Genomic DNA, 18,375 nt, shown 5'->3' with positions numbered 1-18,375 from the left:
TAACAGCAGTTAAAAAAACATGCGTAATTATGTCTCTCAAATGGATCCAGCATTCAAAAAACAAGCATCTTCACTTCCGCTTTCTCGCAGTTTCTTAAAACGTTCTATAATAACATCTTAATCTTTTAACATTCATTCACTGAGAAGAAAATTCTTGACAGAAAGTACTACTTTCAAATGGCAATGCATACTAATTCATTTGTACAAATAAATTATAAAATATGCACAAAAAAAAAAGAAACGGTAAATGAAAAAATCCACTCAAAAACATCCCAAAACCCACCCTTTTGTAGAAAAAGTTAAATATACCAATCTTTTGAAAGTTGGGTTAAAAAAAGATGTTATAAAAATAAAAGAAATGAAAATATTTGGGATGCAGCCATGAATTACCATTGTAATATTTTCTAATCTATTACAATACGCTAAAGCAATAAAACAACAAGATCATAATTAAGAAAAAATATGGCTTTAACATGTAGCCAGTACTGCTAATACACAGTGGTGTGTTTCGGTTTACATATTCATATTTTTTCCTGACTATAAAATACTTTTTTTTTTATAAAGAAAAACAAAGTTTGAAAGAAAGTTTTAACAAACTGGTGATAACAACCAGTATCAGTATTTTTTTTTTTTTTTTTTTTTACATATACACATTTATGTTTATTTTATGGCAGCTTATAGTTTTACATTAGAAAAAGTGTGAATGACCAACATATTTGAAAAATAAAACTTCTGCTGTTATGGTTTGTTTGGAACCTGATAGCTTAACAGAGAAATGCATTTGAGATGAAACCCTGATTATTAGATCGGCATAATGACAAAAACATAAAGGAGTTACTGGCAACTACACATTCACACCTGCATACTGAGCACATTTGCATTCAATATGCGAACTTTGATATTTTATATACAAACAACTGAACTGACACTGTACATATTCAGCCCTTAATGGTATATATAGATTTTAAATTTCCATTTTAAGCAATTAAACCATTATTTTCTGTTTTATATCCTGATGGCTGACACTTTAAAAACATACAACGCTTCTTTGACGAAGCACTCCTGTTATATTATACACTGGGTCATGTGGAAAGTTGCTTGACATCTCTTTAGCAAAGAAATGGCCAATGCAGAAATTTTTCCCATCAAAATTGTGTCTCTCCTGATCGGTCGTTTGAATATTATTTAAAAAAAACTGTGAAAAACAGAGAAACTTGGTGTTGCCATGGCAGTGCTTTTCCTCACAGGCAGTGGCTCTTCAAGCTGTCCGTCAAACGGAAATCTCATATGTAGTTCCACCCACTCCTGTGACCTTTTTGACATTGGTGTGTCTGCTGGGAGTCCCTAGATGGCAGTCACGTGCTTGGCCCTTTAGTTGCCCGTTGACTTTACCTTGACAGAGGTCCTCTCTATGTGGAGAAAATATCACAAAACAGGAAGACAGATTTGAAGTGGTTCCTTTCCAGCTGTATCCTGAACTGTTATCCTTATCTGTCCTTCTTTAGAAAGGAAGAGTTTCAAACGTACTAAATGGACTGAAATGTTAAAAAATGAAGATGAGTTCATGAAGAAGAGTGGTGGAAGGGATTGTGTAATTGAGATAATAATACAGGGCTCAAAAATAAGGAGTCAGTTTAGAGCCAGTTGACAAAACAGGCACTTGCCCTCAAATTATGCCTTGCAAAGATTTTTCTCTTTTATAATACTGTATTTTTATGCTGTTATGCTTTCTTATATTTTACTTGAATTTTGTTATCATTATGCTTTCTTTACCTTATTTTCATCTCTTTTTTACATAAAGAAAATTGTGAAGACAAAGTATAATTTAATATTATATATATATATATATATATATATATATATATATATATATATATATATATATATATATATATATATATATATATATATATATTATTTCTAGTAAAAAAAAAAAAATCTAAAAAACATTGCTAAAAATAAAAACAGATGATTTTTTTGATGGGATCTATAAAAATGTTGGCATGGAAAGTAAAAAAAAAAATCCTTTCTGTTGAGCCATGTAATAAATCATAATTTTAAAGAGGAAACAATCATGCAGTCTGGTATTAGTCATTTGCCATTTGTAAAATAAACAAGTCAAAGAAAAATACAGTGTGTAAAATTATTAAAAAGCACTATTTAAGCATAAAAAGCAACACAAACAGAACAAGGAGAGGTAAATGGATATCAAATCATAAATATTGTATATTACACTGAATTCTGACACCATTTATGAGATTACAATGATGCAATAAAATGTACAGTATGCCAGAAGTACATGCCATGCAAAGCGTCATAAATAAGCTCATGAATATGGATGAACAGGCGTGCAGAAATGAAAATGGGGGAAAAGCAAAAAAAAAGACATTTATTTGGCTAACAGATCCATAATCACAACATTTTTGTTTTCATCTCTGCAGAAAGGCAAAAACTTAACCGTATATATTCTAAATAACAATAATGACTAAATTAATTTATTAAAGTACAAAAAAGCAGTACTCAAAAATGAACAAATAAACATAACACAACTGAAATCCCCGCCGGATCAGAGCATACATATCAAGACCGTTTAGTCTATACATCACGTCCTTTTCTGACTGGTTAAAAGATGCTATGTGTCATACCTTGTACCAAGATGTGGCAAGTCTGCCCTCTCCAGGGCGCTAATGAAAGCGACCTTCTGATGCGCGTATGTCGGGGAACGGGGCACAGCTGTTGGGGAGTGGTGTGTTTGGTGCACCGGAGAGCGATATTGGTGCTCAGCTGTCCGGCTCACACCGCCTGCATCGGTGTGGAGGGACGTCGTGGAAGTCCTCGGCACTCTGGAGAGCGAGGATGCAGAGGAGCGCAGAACGGGTGTTCGGGGAGCGTATCCCACCACCCCGACTCCCATCAAGTTATCCCGAGAGCCGCACACAGGAGGGGTGGGCTCTCGGGATCCGGGGCCTCTGGGGCCGTCTGGGTAGCACGTGCCAGGTGGGAGTCCGTAGGCGGCTCCGCTGCAGGTGTCAAATACACCCGAATCGTTGGCGTAGGCTTGAGCGTGCCGATGCATGAGTTTCTCCCTCTCCTCGAGCTCCTTCCTCTCCTGGATGGAAGCCATGATGGTTTTGGAGAGGTTGTCGTAGCGGACGGGCGAGGGATCTCGGTCTCTTGAGAGCGCCGACTCCCGTCCGTACATCGCTCCGACGTGCACAGGACTATAGGGCGGCGGGCCGATGTGCCGCTGAAGCTCGGGCCCACGTACGTGGCACATCTTAGTGGGTAGGTAGGGTGAATGAAAACCCATAGAGGGCACTCCCGGGTGAGCGGCGCACTCGCCCACAGACGGTGTTACGCTGGGGGTTAGCAAGCTGTCGTAGGATAGGCTGCCGTTGCGGCCCGATAACGTCCCAGGGGAGAAGACTCCTTTGTGAGGGGTGGACGTGACCGTTTCTGGTTTGCTTCCACCCAGTGGCATCTGGTCGGCCCTGTTCACTCCCTGCTTCAAACTGAATGAACGAGACGTCGTGCTGAAGGAGTCCAGCTGGAAAGGGGAGGACTGGTATGTTCGGTGAAGAGGAGTGCTGCGGTAGTCTGGCATATCCAGATTCGGCTCGGAGCGGTAATCGTGACCTCTCTCCTCCAAAACGGCAGAGTGCTTACCGTTCTCGGACATTACAATCTGTAATCAACAGCATTAAAAAAAATTATATTATATTATATTACACCATTGTACAAAGTTGTGCATGAAAAAATACTACAGTAATTTATAGTAAATACTATAGTGTTTTGAACCATATTATACTGTATATATTATAGTATTTACAACACTATGTTAATGAATGTTAACTATAGTGAACTGATAAACTGTAATAAATAGTATACTTTAGCTTTTACTGTATAATATTGTAGTATAATATACCCTATAGTTGTAGAAAACTTAGTATTGGGTAAAGAAATTAGTTTATGTTACTATAGATGTTATATTACCACAACAAATTAATTCAAGTACTTTACTATAGTATTATACAAATAAATATCAATTACTATAATATTTTTTATAGAAATTAATTCTTTAAACTATCATTAAACTGATGCAATAAACTGATCAAATGCATGACAATCAAGAGATTTCTGTTAAATAAATGCAGTTTTTTTGTTTTGTTTTAACTTTTTTATTCATCAAACAATGCTGAAAAGAAAAATAGCAGTGTTTTCCACAAAAATATTTCAACACTGAAAAAAAAAAGGTTTCTTGTGGCCCAAATCAGTACATTAGAATGATTTCTGAAGGATCATGTGACACCTAGAGTAACGATGCTAAAAATTATATTTTGCCATCACAGAAATAAATTTCATTATAAAATATATAATAGTTGTTATTTTAACTGGTAATATTATTTCACAATATTACTGTTTTGACTGTATTTTTGATTAAATAAATGCAGAACAAATCTTACAGACCCAAACTTATGAACATATTATAATAGATGACTCCAGAAATGATTGTTTGAGTCTGTCTCTCCCACCTTCTCTCCGGTTGCGTGATAGTGCACTTTAGGCATGGTGCCGAAGGAAGGCCGGTATTTGTACATGGCTGGGGTGGATGGATTGATGGGTTTGCCGGACAGGGAACTCTCTAGAAAATGTGGCACAAATGAAATGAATGACTCAATAGTGCTGCAATATGATGCAACACCAGATGGCAGTAGAAGTGCAGTTAGGAAATAGACGATTCAACATCCTGCTAAGGGCCACTGAAGACACAGGCTTTGAATAATTCGGAAAACTATTTTATTATAAATCACATGATGTTTAAATAACAATTTATAATAATAATATTTGAATACAGAGTAAATAATTACAAATACATAAATCGGTTACATTTAGGAGCTAATTGCTTTAAAAATGCTTGTTTGTGTTACTTGCCTTCGCTGGAGGTGAGCTGAGTCTTTAGCTGGTTGTAGCGGTCTGCTTTGGGCGGCAGAGGTGGTTGTGTATCTATACCTTTATCATCCACACCATCCAGACTGGTCTTAGACTAGAGCACAAGAACAATCCATTTATTTTGGGAATCTTGATTTAGGCAGAGACATCAAAACTGCTCATTAAAAACAGGGACACCATTTAGTTTAATAATTTCAGTTTTCATTGAAATCTGAATAATGAACCTGTGTTGATGGGATTCTGAATTGCTGGTGTAACGGTACTTAGTACAATAACAAAAATGATTAAACGCCATTGAAATTCCAGGTTGTGGGCAGACAGAATTAAAAGCTTTTGTGGACTCACTTTGCTTCGTAGGATGCTACTATGGATACCATTATCAGTGACTTTCACACTGACGTGTCGGTTAGAGAGCTCAGGGCGGAGGAACGGTGGATTCAGAGCGATGGGAATTTTCTTCCTGGGATCAGCGATGTACCTGTGGAGCAGAAACACTTGACATGAGGCATGCATTAAATCTGTTTTTAGAAAAAGCATGCAAGTTCATGTGTCAGACTCAGTGTGTACCACAACCACATGTAGGTTATCAAATGCTTAAAAATAGTTGACAAAATGACAACTGTGTCATCATTTACTCATGTTCATGTTGATTCAAACCCACGTGACTGCTGTGGAATATAAAAGAGGAAATTCTGAAGATTCTGATTCCATTGGAAAGTTTAGGGTCAGAAGTTTTATTTTTATTATTATTATTTGATCCATTTATTTTTATTTTTTTAAAGAAATGTAACCCTGGAGCACAAAAGCAGTCTTAAGTCTCTGGGGTATATTTGTAGCAGTAGCCAAAAATACATTGTATGGGTCAAAATTATAGATTTTTCTTTTAGGATATTAGGATATTAAGTAAAGATCATGTTCCATGAAGATATTTTGTAAATTTCCTACTGTAAATATATCAAAACTTAATTTTTGATTAGTAATATGCATTGCTAAGAGCTTCATTTGAACAACTTTAAAGGCGATTTACTCAATATTTAGATTTTTTTGCTCCCTCAGATTCCAGATTTTCAAATAGTTGCATCTCAGCCAAATATTGTCCAATTCTAACAAACCATACATCAATGGAAAGATCATTTATTCGACTTTCAATTTTAAAACATTTACACTTATGACTGGTTTTGTGGTCCAGGGTCACATATTATTACGTTTATCCAGCAAGGATGCATTCTATTGATCAAAAGTGACAGACATTTTATATTGTTACCAAAAATTTCTATTTAAATAAATTTTGATCTTTTGAACTTTTTTATTCATCAAAGAACCCTGAAAAAATATGCAGCACATTTTTCACAAAAATATTAAGCAGCACAATCATTTTCAACATTAACAATTATAAGAGATGTTTTCTGAGCACCAAATCAGCATATCAGAATAATTATTAATATAATAATTAATTGATTTTCACTTTTTTGGGGTGAACTATTCCTATAATTCTGATTCGAGGAATGATGTAAATAGTCTTGTGGAAAAAAGTTTACAGCAACTTTCTTTTGTTCTGCTTTGGCCTCACAAAGGTTGTCCTCTATTGTTTCTGACGATGCCTTCACTAGTCTTAAGAAGACATTAACCTTGGCTCTAATCTGTGTTTATACGGCAATCACTTTCTCTCTCCATTGTTTCACAACCTGATTCAAATCTTCAGTACTATATGCTTTTCCTGCTCAGAGTGTCATAAAACAGGCAAGAAAAACAGGACATAATCTACTTTCCTATGGACCCTATTCTTCTCAAACCCCTCCAGACTGTCTACTATGATAAACAACCTCTTTTTCACCTCTGTCTCGTGTTTAGAAGTATCACAGTAATTGTTAAAGGCCGTTATATTTCAAAGCATATTTTCTTCTTGAGGTATTTTTGATGAGTTTACACACACACACACACACACACACACACACACACACACACACACACACACACACGCACATGCAATCTTCAGATCTGCTTCCATGCAGTACTCACAATTCAATCAACAACTGATGAATAAAATTCATTCCCTTCATTTTTTCTTGTTCAAGAAGTTAGTTATCTTGGAAGTACATTACTGTTCAGAAAATCTGGGGTCAGTAAGATGTTTAATGTTTTTGACAGAACTCTTATGCTCACCAAGGCTGCATTTATTTGATCAAAAACAGTAAAAATTGCTACTGTATACCATTATAATTCAAAATAACCGTTTTCTATTTTAAATATATTTTTTATATAAAATGCAATTTCTTCCTCTGATGGCAATGGTTACGTTTCAGCAGCCATTACTGCGGATTTCAGTGTCACATGATTATTCATAAATAATACTGATTTGCTGCCCAACAAAATTTCTTATTATAATCAATGTTGAAAACAGTTATGCTGCTTCATATTTTTGTGCATACTTTTTTTTTTCAGAATTTTTCATGAATCGAAATTTCTAAAGAACACCACTTATTTGAAACTGATTAATTAATCAATTAATTAATATATGTCACCTTATGGACATCGGCTGCAACTGCCATTCTTTTGCTCAAGACAGAGTGAGGTTGGTACTTCATAGGTCTTTTGTAGCATTTGTCAAAGCATAATATTCACAGAATCCTGTCTGCTTTTCAAATGTAAAATAACACAAATGTAATGTAAATTCAATGTAAGTGTGTGTGTGTGTGTGAGCCAGTTGTTTCTTTACCTAGGAGCAAGTGAACTGCATAAGACGTGTTTCAAATTACCACAGCAACCCCGAGTGAATGGATTCACTCCTCCTCTGAACTTTCCTGTCACCTGAGAACAGAGAGAGAGAGAGAGAGACAGAGACACAGAGAGAGAGAGAGAGAGAGAGAGAGAGAGAGAGAGAGAGAGAGAGAGAGAGGAATCGTACTTTGAGCAAACTGGAGAGAGTGGAAAACAACTGTCCTTGACCCACAGGACCATAATGTGTGATGAAAATACCAGGCTTTGTAACAGATGTGGTGCACGAACAACAGAAGGCAATCAAGTTGGAAAGACATCAAGGTGATTCTGAGTGGGTGTGCAACATGTGAGCACAGTTCTGCCTCTACAAGTGCGCATGTTGTTACACAAACCAGATTAACATGTTTAGTGGTGGGTAATTTGGATCACCTGTTCGTTTGTGGTTCGTCCTCTGGCTACGAGAACCATGTGGAACCCAGTGAGGCCCATAACAGGGATGAAAAACAGGCCAGTCACACACATAACCACAAGACTGGACAGCAGGAAAGTCAAGGAGCCTGTTGTGATTTTCTTTCTGTCCTCGCTGAAAGAGAAATGCTCCACGAAGCTACAGCTAATTCGAATCGTATTGATTTTGATTTTTAGTACATAGATAAGTAGTGCAGGATTTTGAGCCAATGTGATGTCACTGTGGGCGGGGCCTCCCTGTCTAACAAAGTGTTATTTTTAATTAAAACTATTAAACATCTGAAATAAAATAAAATATAAATATTAAATATTAGACTAAAAGTAAATTAGAAATGTTGCCTTGCCAATAAACTGAAATAAGTTGAATCTAAAATACTAAATTTATTAAAACTTTAAACTGAAATAAAAGTAAAGGTACACAGAAATATATAAAAAAATAAACAATTAATTAAAGATCTGAAAAAAACTAAAGAAATATAAATATTAGATATTACACTGAAAGTAAATGAGAAATAAGCTGAATCTAAAGTACTAAAATTACTAAAAATTTAAATAAAAATAAAGGTACAGAGAAATATTAAAAATAAACTAAAAAAAATAAAAAAGGCAAAAGCACAAAAATTGCTAAAACTACAAATATAAAAATAAAATCTATTTTTATTTTATTTAAATAATACTATTTAAAATATTAATAAAAAACTATAGTAGTAAATCACAATAAATAATATAATAAGACAATGTCACAATGAAAATCTCACAAAATGCTGTTGACAGTCACGCCTGCTTAAGAGAAAAATTATTATAAAAATAAATTGTATACAAATCTTTCATTCTTTCATCAAATTTCTTGCATTGCCAAAATCGAGTTTATATAGGGGGACAAAAAAAATTAAAAAATAAATAAAATGCTATTTTTAGGCTAAACTCAAAATATATGATTTCTCTGTAGTCAGATGTTATTGTTGCTTTGATACGTTATTGAAAAGTATTTATTTGGAATAGAATTAATCTGTAACATTATAAAAGTCTTTATTGTCATTACACTTGCTCAGTAAAAATTTCTTTAAAAAAAAAGATTTGAACGGTAGTTTAAATCCACATAGAATAGCCACGCATTCATTAAATACAACTAAATGAGCTTTTATCATAGTTGCTATTTCTGACCAGGAACTGCGTTCTGTGGAAGGATACGTCACGGTTGTGTGAAGCGCACTCAGCCTCTCAAGGTGGTGTAAGACAAACAGCAGGCCGAAGGAAAACACTCCCACCATGTGAACACTTAGAGACAGCAGGAACAAGAAGAAATATCGGTAATTCCTCCGGCCGATGCAGTTATTCACCCATGGGCAGTGGTGGTCAAACTCCTACAGTGAGAAGAAAAGCGTGTGTGAGCACCGGCATTGTGATCATTTTATAACACGCAAGCTCTGTGTTTTATTAGTCTCACCTCCACACAGTTGTCACACACACTGCAGTGTGAGCAGCGCGGAGGTCTGTAGAAGTGGCACGTGGCACACCACTTCATCCGCACCTGAATTCCCTTTATCTCCACGTTTTTATAAAGCGGAGCTCGGAAGTCATCGTCTTTGTCTTCGTCCTCATCCGCTGGGAAACAGACATTTCATCATTCACATCAGCGTTTTGTACGACTAATCATGGACCTACTGTTGTATCTCCAGGCATCTAATACAGAGAAACCTAAACTACAACTGGATCATACCTCTGGGAAAAACTCCAGGATCCATGAAGGTGGCCATGCTGAAGTTGGCCAACACAAAGAGGAAGACGATGCCATTGTATAGAGGCACAACAGGGGAGATGGCCTTGGTTAACCACGGACACCTGAGAGCATACAAGAGAAACACAAGAAAGATTATTATCTAGAATGCTACAGCTCAAAAGAATATCTCAGAATGATCATGTTTCAGCTTGTGGCTGTAATATTTTTTTTCTAACAGAGAGATTCATGCAAACCCCAGAAAACTTGTGAACGTTATTGCTGAATAAATTAAAATCCAATGTGTGCGGTTACTCTAGTGACAGACTGAATAATCTGCAAACTTTAGGATATATTTGACTGATGCACTTTATTGCCAAAAGTATTGGGTCACCCCCTTCTAATGAACATGTTTAACTACTTTAGTCATTTCTATGAGTACAAATCTTAATGTTAAAGCATATAATGATATTCCTTTTCTATTCTAACATGACAGTGCCTCTGTGTATAAGACACGGTTCAAAAAGACATGATTGATTGAGTCAGTGTGGAAGAACTTGACTGGTCTGCAGAAAGCCAAGTCCTGATCCCAGCTGAACTCCTCTGGTGTGACTTTATATGCAGACCTTGAGCCAAAAACTCCAATGCAGTCCTACCATAGCTCTTCTCATAATATACCCTCTAACCAGGCTCTGCTCAGGTTTTATTTAAGATGGGTTAACAGGCAGAGCCAAGCATATATATTTGTGCACTTCTAAATTTGGACTCCTATTGGAGTCTATTACATTTCTTGTAGTCTTGCAGAACAGGACTTTTCCTGGCCAAGAACCACCCACCCAGACAGGAGGACACCATTTGATCGACATGCAAAGTGACCAAGCACATTTATTTTGGTTTCTGCACGTCATTTAGAGGCAGATAAATCTATAATGCATTCATAGTATGACCACTATGTAACCATTTAAACCATTACATGAAGCAACAAGCCACTCAAGGCCATGCTTTACCAGATGAGTTTCATAAAGACAGCACTGTTGCACAAACAAGTGCATTTAATTGTAACAACAATTACAATAATGGAAATATTGTTTCAAGTAATACAGTCCATTAGCCTAACTGCAGACCTTTATAGTTGCCAAGCAACCGTTACATTGGCTACACCAAAGCAGCTTCGAACACACCTCATCCACTCAGATTTTTTAAAGCTAGAATGATCCATAACTCTCAAACCCCTTCTGCTACATCTATTCTCTCTCGGCAGGCAGCAGATTACGCTACTATTCTCTCGAACCCTGAGGGAAAAGCACTAACTCATACTCCGTCTGCACTGGAGGAACGCCAGACTCTTCGGATAGGTGAAGTCTGTCACCTTTAGCTCTCTGATGAGATTCAATACACTCATTCCATTCAGTTTTCTATGCAGTTTGTTGTTTTTTATATTTTAACCAGAGATGTCAGACCACAGAATTCAAAGCAGTAATGAAGTGGAAGGTGAGAATGATTCACCCCCGTCAGACACAACACAGCAAAACTGATGGCATAACTACTCCTTCATGTATAATCCAAACAGACGACCTCAGAATCAATCCATGCTGTGGGCAAAGAAATAAATGCCAGTTTTATCAGCCGTATGAACATCTCTTTGGGGGTAAACAAGAACGAATAAATACACTGCCTGTGAAATGCAATAACCCTTGATCTGTAAGCGTCTTGCTCTATGCGAGACAGACAGATGGCGGCAGGGCTTAGAGTGTCCTTCATCTGAATGACAGCGCAGAGATTTTTATTAGGTTAAGGTGGTTACATTATTTCTTCGTTTTCACATCAAAACCAAGAACAGACTAAAAGGCTTGTTGGCCACACAAATACACATTTTAACACTGAGAATAAGAAATGCTTCTTGAGCAGCATATCTGATTAGATTTCTGAAGGATCATGTGACACTAAAGACATGGCTGCTGAAATTCAGCTTTGCCGCCCATCAAAGGCATAAATTACATTTTATGATGTACAGAAAGCTTATTTTTAAAGGTAAATTGCATAATTATAAACAATTTCATTCTACATTTTTAAGGTTACAAAGGTTCTGTCTCTAAATGAATTAATCTCCTTTAAATCACAACAACCAAAGCACCTTTATTCATAACTACTTCTGAAATACTTGTTTCTGATTAGTTAGTCGAGACATTCCAAGGTGTGTTAAGTCACAGCTGAAGGGTGTTGTTAGGTACAACGATAAGCGGAGACACTGCATCCCGTTCAGCCATGATTTATACAGCATGCCTTGAGTATCTTACTGCTTTAGTAAAACAGTTACCACACAATACAAATATTTTAACCAAAAACCTATGTATTTTTATGTTACTTTTTTTAATTAAATATTTTAAAAATATTTTTAAATATTTAAATAATATTTAAAATCAAATCATATTTAAATAATTTAAATATATAATAAAAAAAAAAAAAAAAAAAAAAAAAAAAAAAAAAAAAAAAAAAAAAAAAAAAAAAAAAAAAAAAAAAAAAAAAAAAAAAAAAAAAAAAAAAAAAAAAAAAAATATATATATATATATATATATATATATATATATATATATATATATATATATATATATATATATATATATATATATATATATATATATATATATATATATATATATATATATATATATATATATATATATATATATATATATATATATTTTTTTTTTTTTTTTTTTTTTTTTTCAAAATATTTCCTGACAGCAACAGTAAATGATAAGAGACTGCTCTGTAAAAAAGCTGTGAAATGCCTCATCTGATGAAGCTCAGATAAAAACAGAGAATAAGAACATTACTTTTTCAGCATGACTTTACTGTCTTTTTGTTTGAAACAGACCGATTTGTGGCACAGCGCGAGTTTGCAAGCATCATTACGCTGCAAACTGATGGACATGCAGTATCACACCTCAAACAAGAAAAGTAATAAACACAGTAAAAGGTCACCCAAACAGGTTTTTTTCCTGTAAATTTCAGGAAGAACTGATGAACCTGAAATCATCCCCTGTGAGCAATATTTATAGTAGTAGCCTATGCAAATTGCACTTGGGTAGTTTTCTGCAACAAAATGTAGTTATCCAACGTATTTTTGTTTTTTTTAAATATAGACTACGCCGCATCTGGACACCCACCTATCAACTACTGCCCTTAGTGCCTCCATTTACAGCTTAAACTCACAAGAACTGATAAAATGCATAATGTGAATGAAACGCATGTTGCTTTGGATAAAAGCGCATGCTAAATGTATAAATGTCAATGTACTGGAAACCCTTCAGATTTAGTAAAGCATTTCTATGTACCTACTTTGTGGAAAGGGGAATTATATTATTAAAGCTCTCTACAAAGTGTTGCAGACAATGTTGGAAGCACATAATCCTCATATATTGCCAAGAAAAGCTTTTGAGCCTCTCAATGGACATGAACCTAGACGACCAGTCAACAAAATTGATCAATTTGCAAGTCTGTTTCCTCTTCTGTGAGCATAATTGTGGGAAATCTAAACATTATAGTATGCATTTAAACAACATGACTAAAAGTACTTTAATTACCTTCATGAAACAAGCTTCATTTCTTCAGGCAGGGCTGCGATGGAGATCTACTGTTCTCCATTAAACTAGCTGTCCCTTAAAACCAGCAAACCCTGTGTAAGAAGGCTGTATCCTAAATCACGCTTTAACACGCTTTTACACTTTAGTGTAAGGTACACTGGCATTTTAACAACCCACGGGCTGAATATAAGGTTTAATTTAGGCCATTCCCTGCAGTGTCTAACGCCTAGCTGCTACAAATATTAGCAAATCTGTGCCAGAGGCAGGAGCCATCTATCCATGAGGATTATAATATGCAGACGAGATCAATATAGATAAAAGAAACAACCCTGTCAACAACAGCTTTAGGGAGCACAAAGCTTTTAAACCAACGCTAGTTAATTCATAACACTCTGATTGTGAGATAAACAGAAAAAAACATTTAAACATGCTAGAAAACATGCAGAAAAAGATAGAGATAGAGAGAGACAGACATCACAACCCCAACAAATCTAGTCATTTAATAGATGGAGCAATAATTAGAATATAAATAGTATAAATTACTAAATGCCTGATATGACACTTACAGCTGTAAAATAATTTAAAAAAATAAAATAATAATGTTTAATAATTTAATAATTATTAAATGATTAAATAAATAAATCTTGCAGAGAAACTATTTATTAGTTGTGCTGGAGAAGACAATTATCACAATTACTATGTTCATACCTTAAAATAAAAACAAAGAGTGGGACAACAATTTTTTTTTTAAATAATTCAATAATTATTTAATTTAAATAAATACATCTATAGAGAAGCTATTTATTAGTGGTGCTTGAGTAGACTTATCACAATTACTATGTTCATACTTATGGTTGTAAAATAAAATAAAATAAAATAAAAATAAGAGAAGGAAAGAGAGATATGCACCAGAGTAGATGGCTGTAGAGGAAAACCATTGGTTTTAATGGCATTATAAAGTTCGATATTTAGGATTATGGGTTTGTTTTGTAATCTTAAGTATGATGAATAATAATTATTATAGATGTCTATAAACAACCACCACTAATAAACATCTTTTCTACTGGGACCTGACAGCAAGACATTAAACTGTATTTTTTTTCAGTACAGGCGTGTGGCCTCATTGATATGCAGCATACACTTCTCCATGATGCACATCTCTCTGGGATGATGGATGTATTTCAGTAATGTAGCTCCCATCTGACTAGACAAATAACATATCTAAGTGCCATAATAGAGGAAAAAGCTTTTGAAGTTCCAGCTATCATATCCACCAGTGTTTCTGTGCAGAAAATGCTAAATGAATGCTCGGTATGTGTTTGCAATGCGTATTTTTTTAGTCCTCACATTTACTGCATGGATGCAATCTTACACCTGCAGAGATAGTTGAATTCACACACCTCTATTATGCCCCCCCCCCCCACCCCCCCTTTCACTTCACTGCTTAAGTTATTTCAAAGGACTATGGGCCAATTAGTGAACCATAGGAGTCCTGTATCTACAATAAACAATGCTTCATTAATCAATGTGTGAGAAATCTACACGATTTATAATGGAAACAGTCCAGAAAAAAGGAAGATGGTGATGGGCTTGAACACAGGAGATCATTAATCAGTCAGACAGATGCTTACTGAGGGAATGTTGAGGCGCTAACGTTGTGTGGAGAAGAGATCCACCCTGGAGCTTCTGACAACAGAGATCTATTCATTAGAAGGACTTCCTGTACAACCTCCCTGAAAGAAAAATGTTTGCCCTACATTTTCCTCATTAGAATCTTATGAAAGTAAATGCCCACTCCTGACAGCAAGGTAGTGTGTCCATTTGCGTGCAAGAGTACACACTGGGTCCAAAGTGAACACTTGCTGAGCCTCAAATGGAAGTAAAAGTGTGATTTTTTGCAACGTAAATGGTTCACCCAAAATGAAGATTTGCTGAAAATTAACACACCCTCAGGCCATCCAAGATGTAGATGAATTGGTACGGATTTGGAGAAATGTAGCATTACATCACTTGCTCACCAATGGATCCTCTGCAGTGAATGGGTGCCGTCAGAATGAGAGTCCAAATCATCACAATTATCCACAAGTAACACATTTCCAAAAGTTGCATTATTGTAATAAACAATTCCATCATTAAGACGTTTTTAACTTTAAACCATTGTTTCTGGTTACAATATGAGTCCTCTATCCATAATATTGCTTTCTCCAGTGAAAAAGTCTAAATCAGGAGGGAAATCAAGCACTGTTTACAGCAGAAAGAGTCTACAACAGTTCTAAACTAATGTGTTGGTGGCTTTTGACCCGAGAGGACAACAGGAGATGGACTTTTTCACTGCAGGAAGCGTAATTATGGATTATGGACTTGCAGTTTGGCTAGAAGTGATGGTTTAAAGTTAAAACACATTAATGATAATTTTTTTTCTTACAAACACATAGTTTTTCTCTTCGCAAGCCATTAATTCATGGACTGCAGTCATGTGAATTACCATCTTTTTGGACTCTCATTCTGACGGAGGATCCATTGGCGAGCAAATGACGTAATGCTACATTTCTCCAAATCTGTTCCGATGAAGAAACAAACTCATGTACATCTTGGATGACCTTTTCGGCAAATTCAGCAAATGTTCATTTTTGAGTGAGCAATCCCTTTTTAGGAGTGTCAAAATGCATCCCTTCCACATTAATTTTCTTATACAAAACTGAATTTTTACGTTTAAATCAATATTCGACTGTAGTGCATAAAGTCTCTCCAGCAACAGGTGTGTCTTCAGCATTCGAAAATAAGTATAAACAAATATTTACATTCACGGTGTTTACAATACAGTTGTGCCTCAGAGAATGCTGATAATATCAATTAATCCGCCATTGTCAACAATGTTAATTTGGTCCCGCATGCACACAGAGACTATCCCCCCATTTCTAATCCAAGTTTGTCTGAGACGGGGGGTGCTTGCAGTGCGCCAGTTTCCACTAATCCGTCCTGGGATGCCAAAGCTTGGTTTCCCCTTATCAGCCTCAACAGTGTTTGCCAACTCATTCGCTGAGACCCACAGGATCTCAAAATATTCCTCCAAACCTCCAGCAAAACACATTCACACACTAACACATCAATAAACCAATTAACCTATCATGCTGCTTACAATTACCTTAATCAAGTATTTGCTGTATCCCAGAACAGGGCTGACTTAGCTATGAAAAAGCTCACCAGATTTAACTGGGTCCCCAAAATCAAGCATTCAAGACATCAAAAACATTAAAGGAAAAGGCCAGATCTGTGGTGCAGTGAACATGTAAGCGCTCTAAAATGAGGTTGCTTAATATTTCTGAGAAACTTTTCACTCATTAAAAAAAAAAAAAACCTTACTGAACCCAAGCGATTTGAATGATAGTGAGTTTATATACAGTATGTGCATCTAACTTCTCAAAAACTACTTGAACAAACACTGATATCTGCCTGACAGTAAAATTCATTTTGATTGAAGAACTCATTTTTTACAGTGCATCTTCTCTGATATTCTGAATACACAAACTTACAAACAAGAGAAGTGAGAAACACAAACACAGATCAATCCCACCGTCAGTCACGTCTCCCCACACACTACCAGATTAAAGCATCAGTCTAACCACAGCCGAAGGGAGAAACGCTCCCACAGATACAGCCGCAGAGCTGTGAACACAAGTCCAAACTTACAGGAGAACTATTACCAGCGTAATCTCACCAGTCTAAAAACAACACGCACAAGACCACATAGTGCTCGATGGGCATTATGGGATGTGATCCACACCAAAGAGATTATCTTCACCGCTAGCCCTTTAAACAATTTAATATTGAGGGTGAAAAGCAGACTAAATAAGGTCACAAAGCCCCGCCGGTCTATTAATCACACTCTGAAAGGACAATAGAACAGATGACATCTCGCTCTTTCCTCATATAGATCTGCTTAAAACAGTAGAATACCCCCAACAACAGCAGCTTAAACGGATCTGAGCTAAACAGAGGGCTGAACTTGAACACCAAGCGAATGAAAGCTTCACCACTGTTCGCAGAAGCCTCTGTAAATATCTTGACGCCGTCATATCCTTGTAGACTCAAAGCAGGTTTATACATACATCCACAGGTGTGCTGCACAAATACACACACTGCTACATTTAAGTTGTGTCCTGACAGTGCATATCTGAGTGGCAGTTGTTCGCTAACCTCATACGCATTCCTTACCACGTGTATTTTAAGGCCAGACTGCAGCTGCTGTGGTTACATGCGTGGCAAAAAACGGACAGCCAAATCCAGGCCGAACATACTGTTCTTTTAAACTTTTCTATCCTGACAAAAAAGTATCACAGTATCCACAAAAATATGAAGCTTCATAAGCTTTTCAACATTAATGATAATAAGAAATGCTTCTTGAGCAGCAAATCAGGAATGATTTCTGAAGGATCGTGTGACACTGAAGACTGGAGTAATGATGCTGAAAATACAGCTGTACATCACAGGTAGTGTTGTCACGATACTGGAATTTCTAACTTCGATACGATACCTTGAAAAATATCGATACTCGATACCATTTTCGATACCACGGTGAGAAAAACTGCCACAATATTAAGGGGGTAATTTTTTTTAATTTAAAGATAAATGTAACAAGTCAAGAACATGCGGTATATTTTACATGAACAAAAAAATGTCTTGAGGTACTGCATTTGTTGATTTATTAATCTTTTATTAATCTTAGTTAAATGTTAATTGAAACTAACATTTATTACATGTACTAATTAAAATCCAAAGTTCTATTTGTTGATATTCTCATTTGCTTCAAAACCAAAATATTTCCAGATATAGGGCCCTATGAAATCCGTTTTATTTTTCCCCAAATTCCGTTTTATTTTTTTCTACATTCAATTTTTTCCATTTTAATTTTTCTGGATTCCGTTTTTTTTTTTT

The 18,375-nt window shown here is 35.7% G+C and overlaps 1 protein-coding gene across 2 annotated transcripts in view; it reads right to left on the bottom strand.

Annotated features, from left to right (window-relative positions):
- Positions 1-564: 564 nt before the first annotated feature.
- The window catches only part of LOC306871810 (palmitoyltransferase ZDHHC8B-like), a 55,879-nt gene continuing 38,068 nt past the window's right edge, over positions 565-18,375 (bottom strand). Inside the window, exons 2-11 of one of the 2 annotated variants that reach the window (XM_079419982.1) lie at positions 9,857-9,978; positions 9,584-9,741; positions 9,328-9,500; positions 8,098-8,200; positions 7,667-7,758; positions 5,296-5,428; positions 4,933-5,044; positions 4,533-4,642; positions 2,646-3,685; positions 565-1,409 (exon numbers count right to left, since the gene is read on the bottom strand). In XM_079419982.1, the coding sequence (XP_079276108.1) occupies positions 1,271-1,409; positions 2,646-3,685; positions 4,533-4,642; positions 4,933-5,044; positions 5,296-5,428; positions 7,667-7,758; positions 8,098-8,200; positions 9,328-9,500; positions 9,584-9,741; positions 9,857-9,978 (2,182 nt within the window). In that variant the 3' untranslated portion in view covers positions 565-1,270. Of the gene's footprint in view, positions 1,410-2,645; positions 3,686-4,532; positions 4,643-4,928; positions 5,045-5,295; positions 5,429-7,666; positions 7,759-8,097; positions 8,201-9,327; positions 9,501-9,583; positions 9,742-9,856; positions 9,979-18,375 lie in introns of both variants that reach the window. The other variant, XM_079419981.1, reaches the window with a different exon arrangement.

The sequence above is a fragment of the Barbus barbus genome, assembly GCF_936440315.1.
Source record: "Barbus barbus genome assembly, chromosome: 6".
NCBI classification, from domain to species: domain Eukaryota; kingdom Metazoa; phylum Chordata; class Actinopteri; order Cypriniformes; family Cyprinidae; genus Barbus; species Barbus barbus.
Note: the sequence above shows the minus strand (reverse complement) of the source record. Positions and strands in the feature narration are given on the sequence as shown.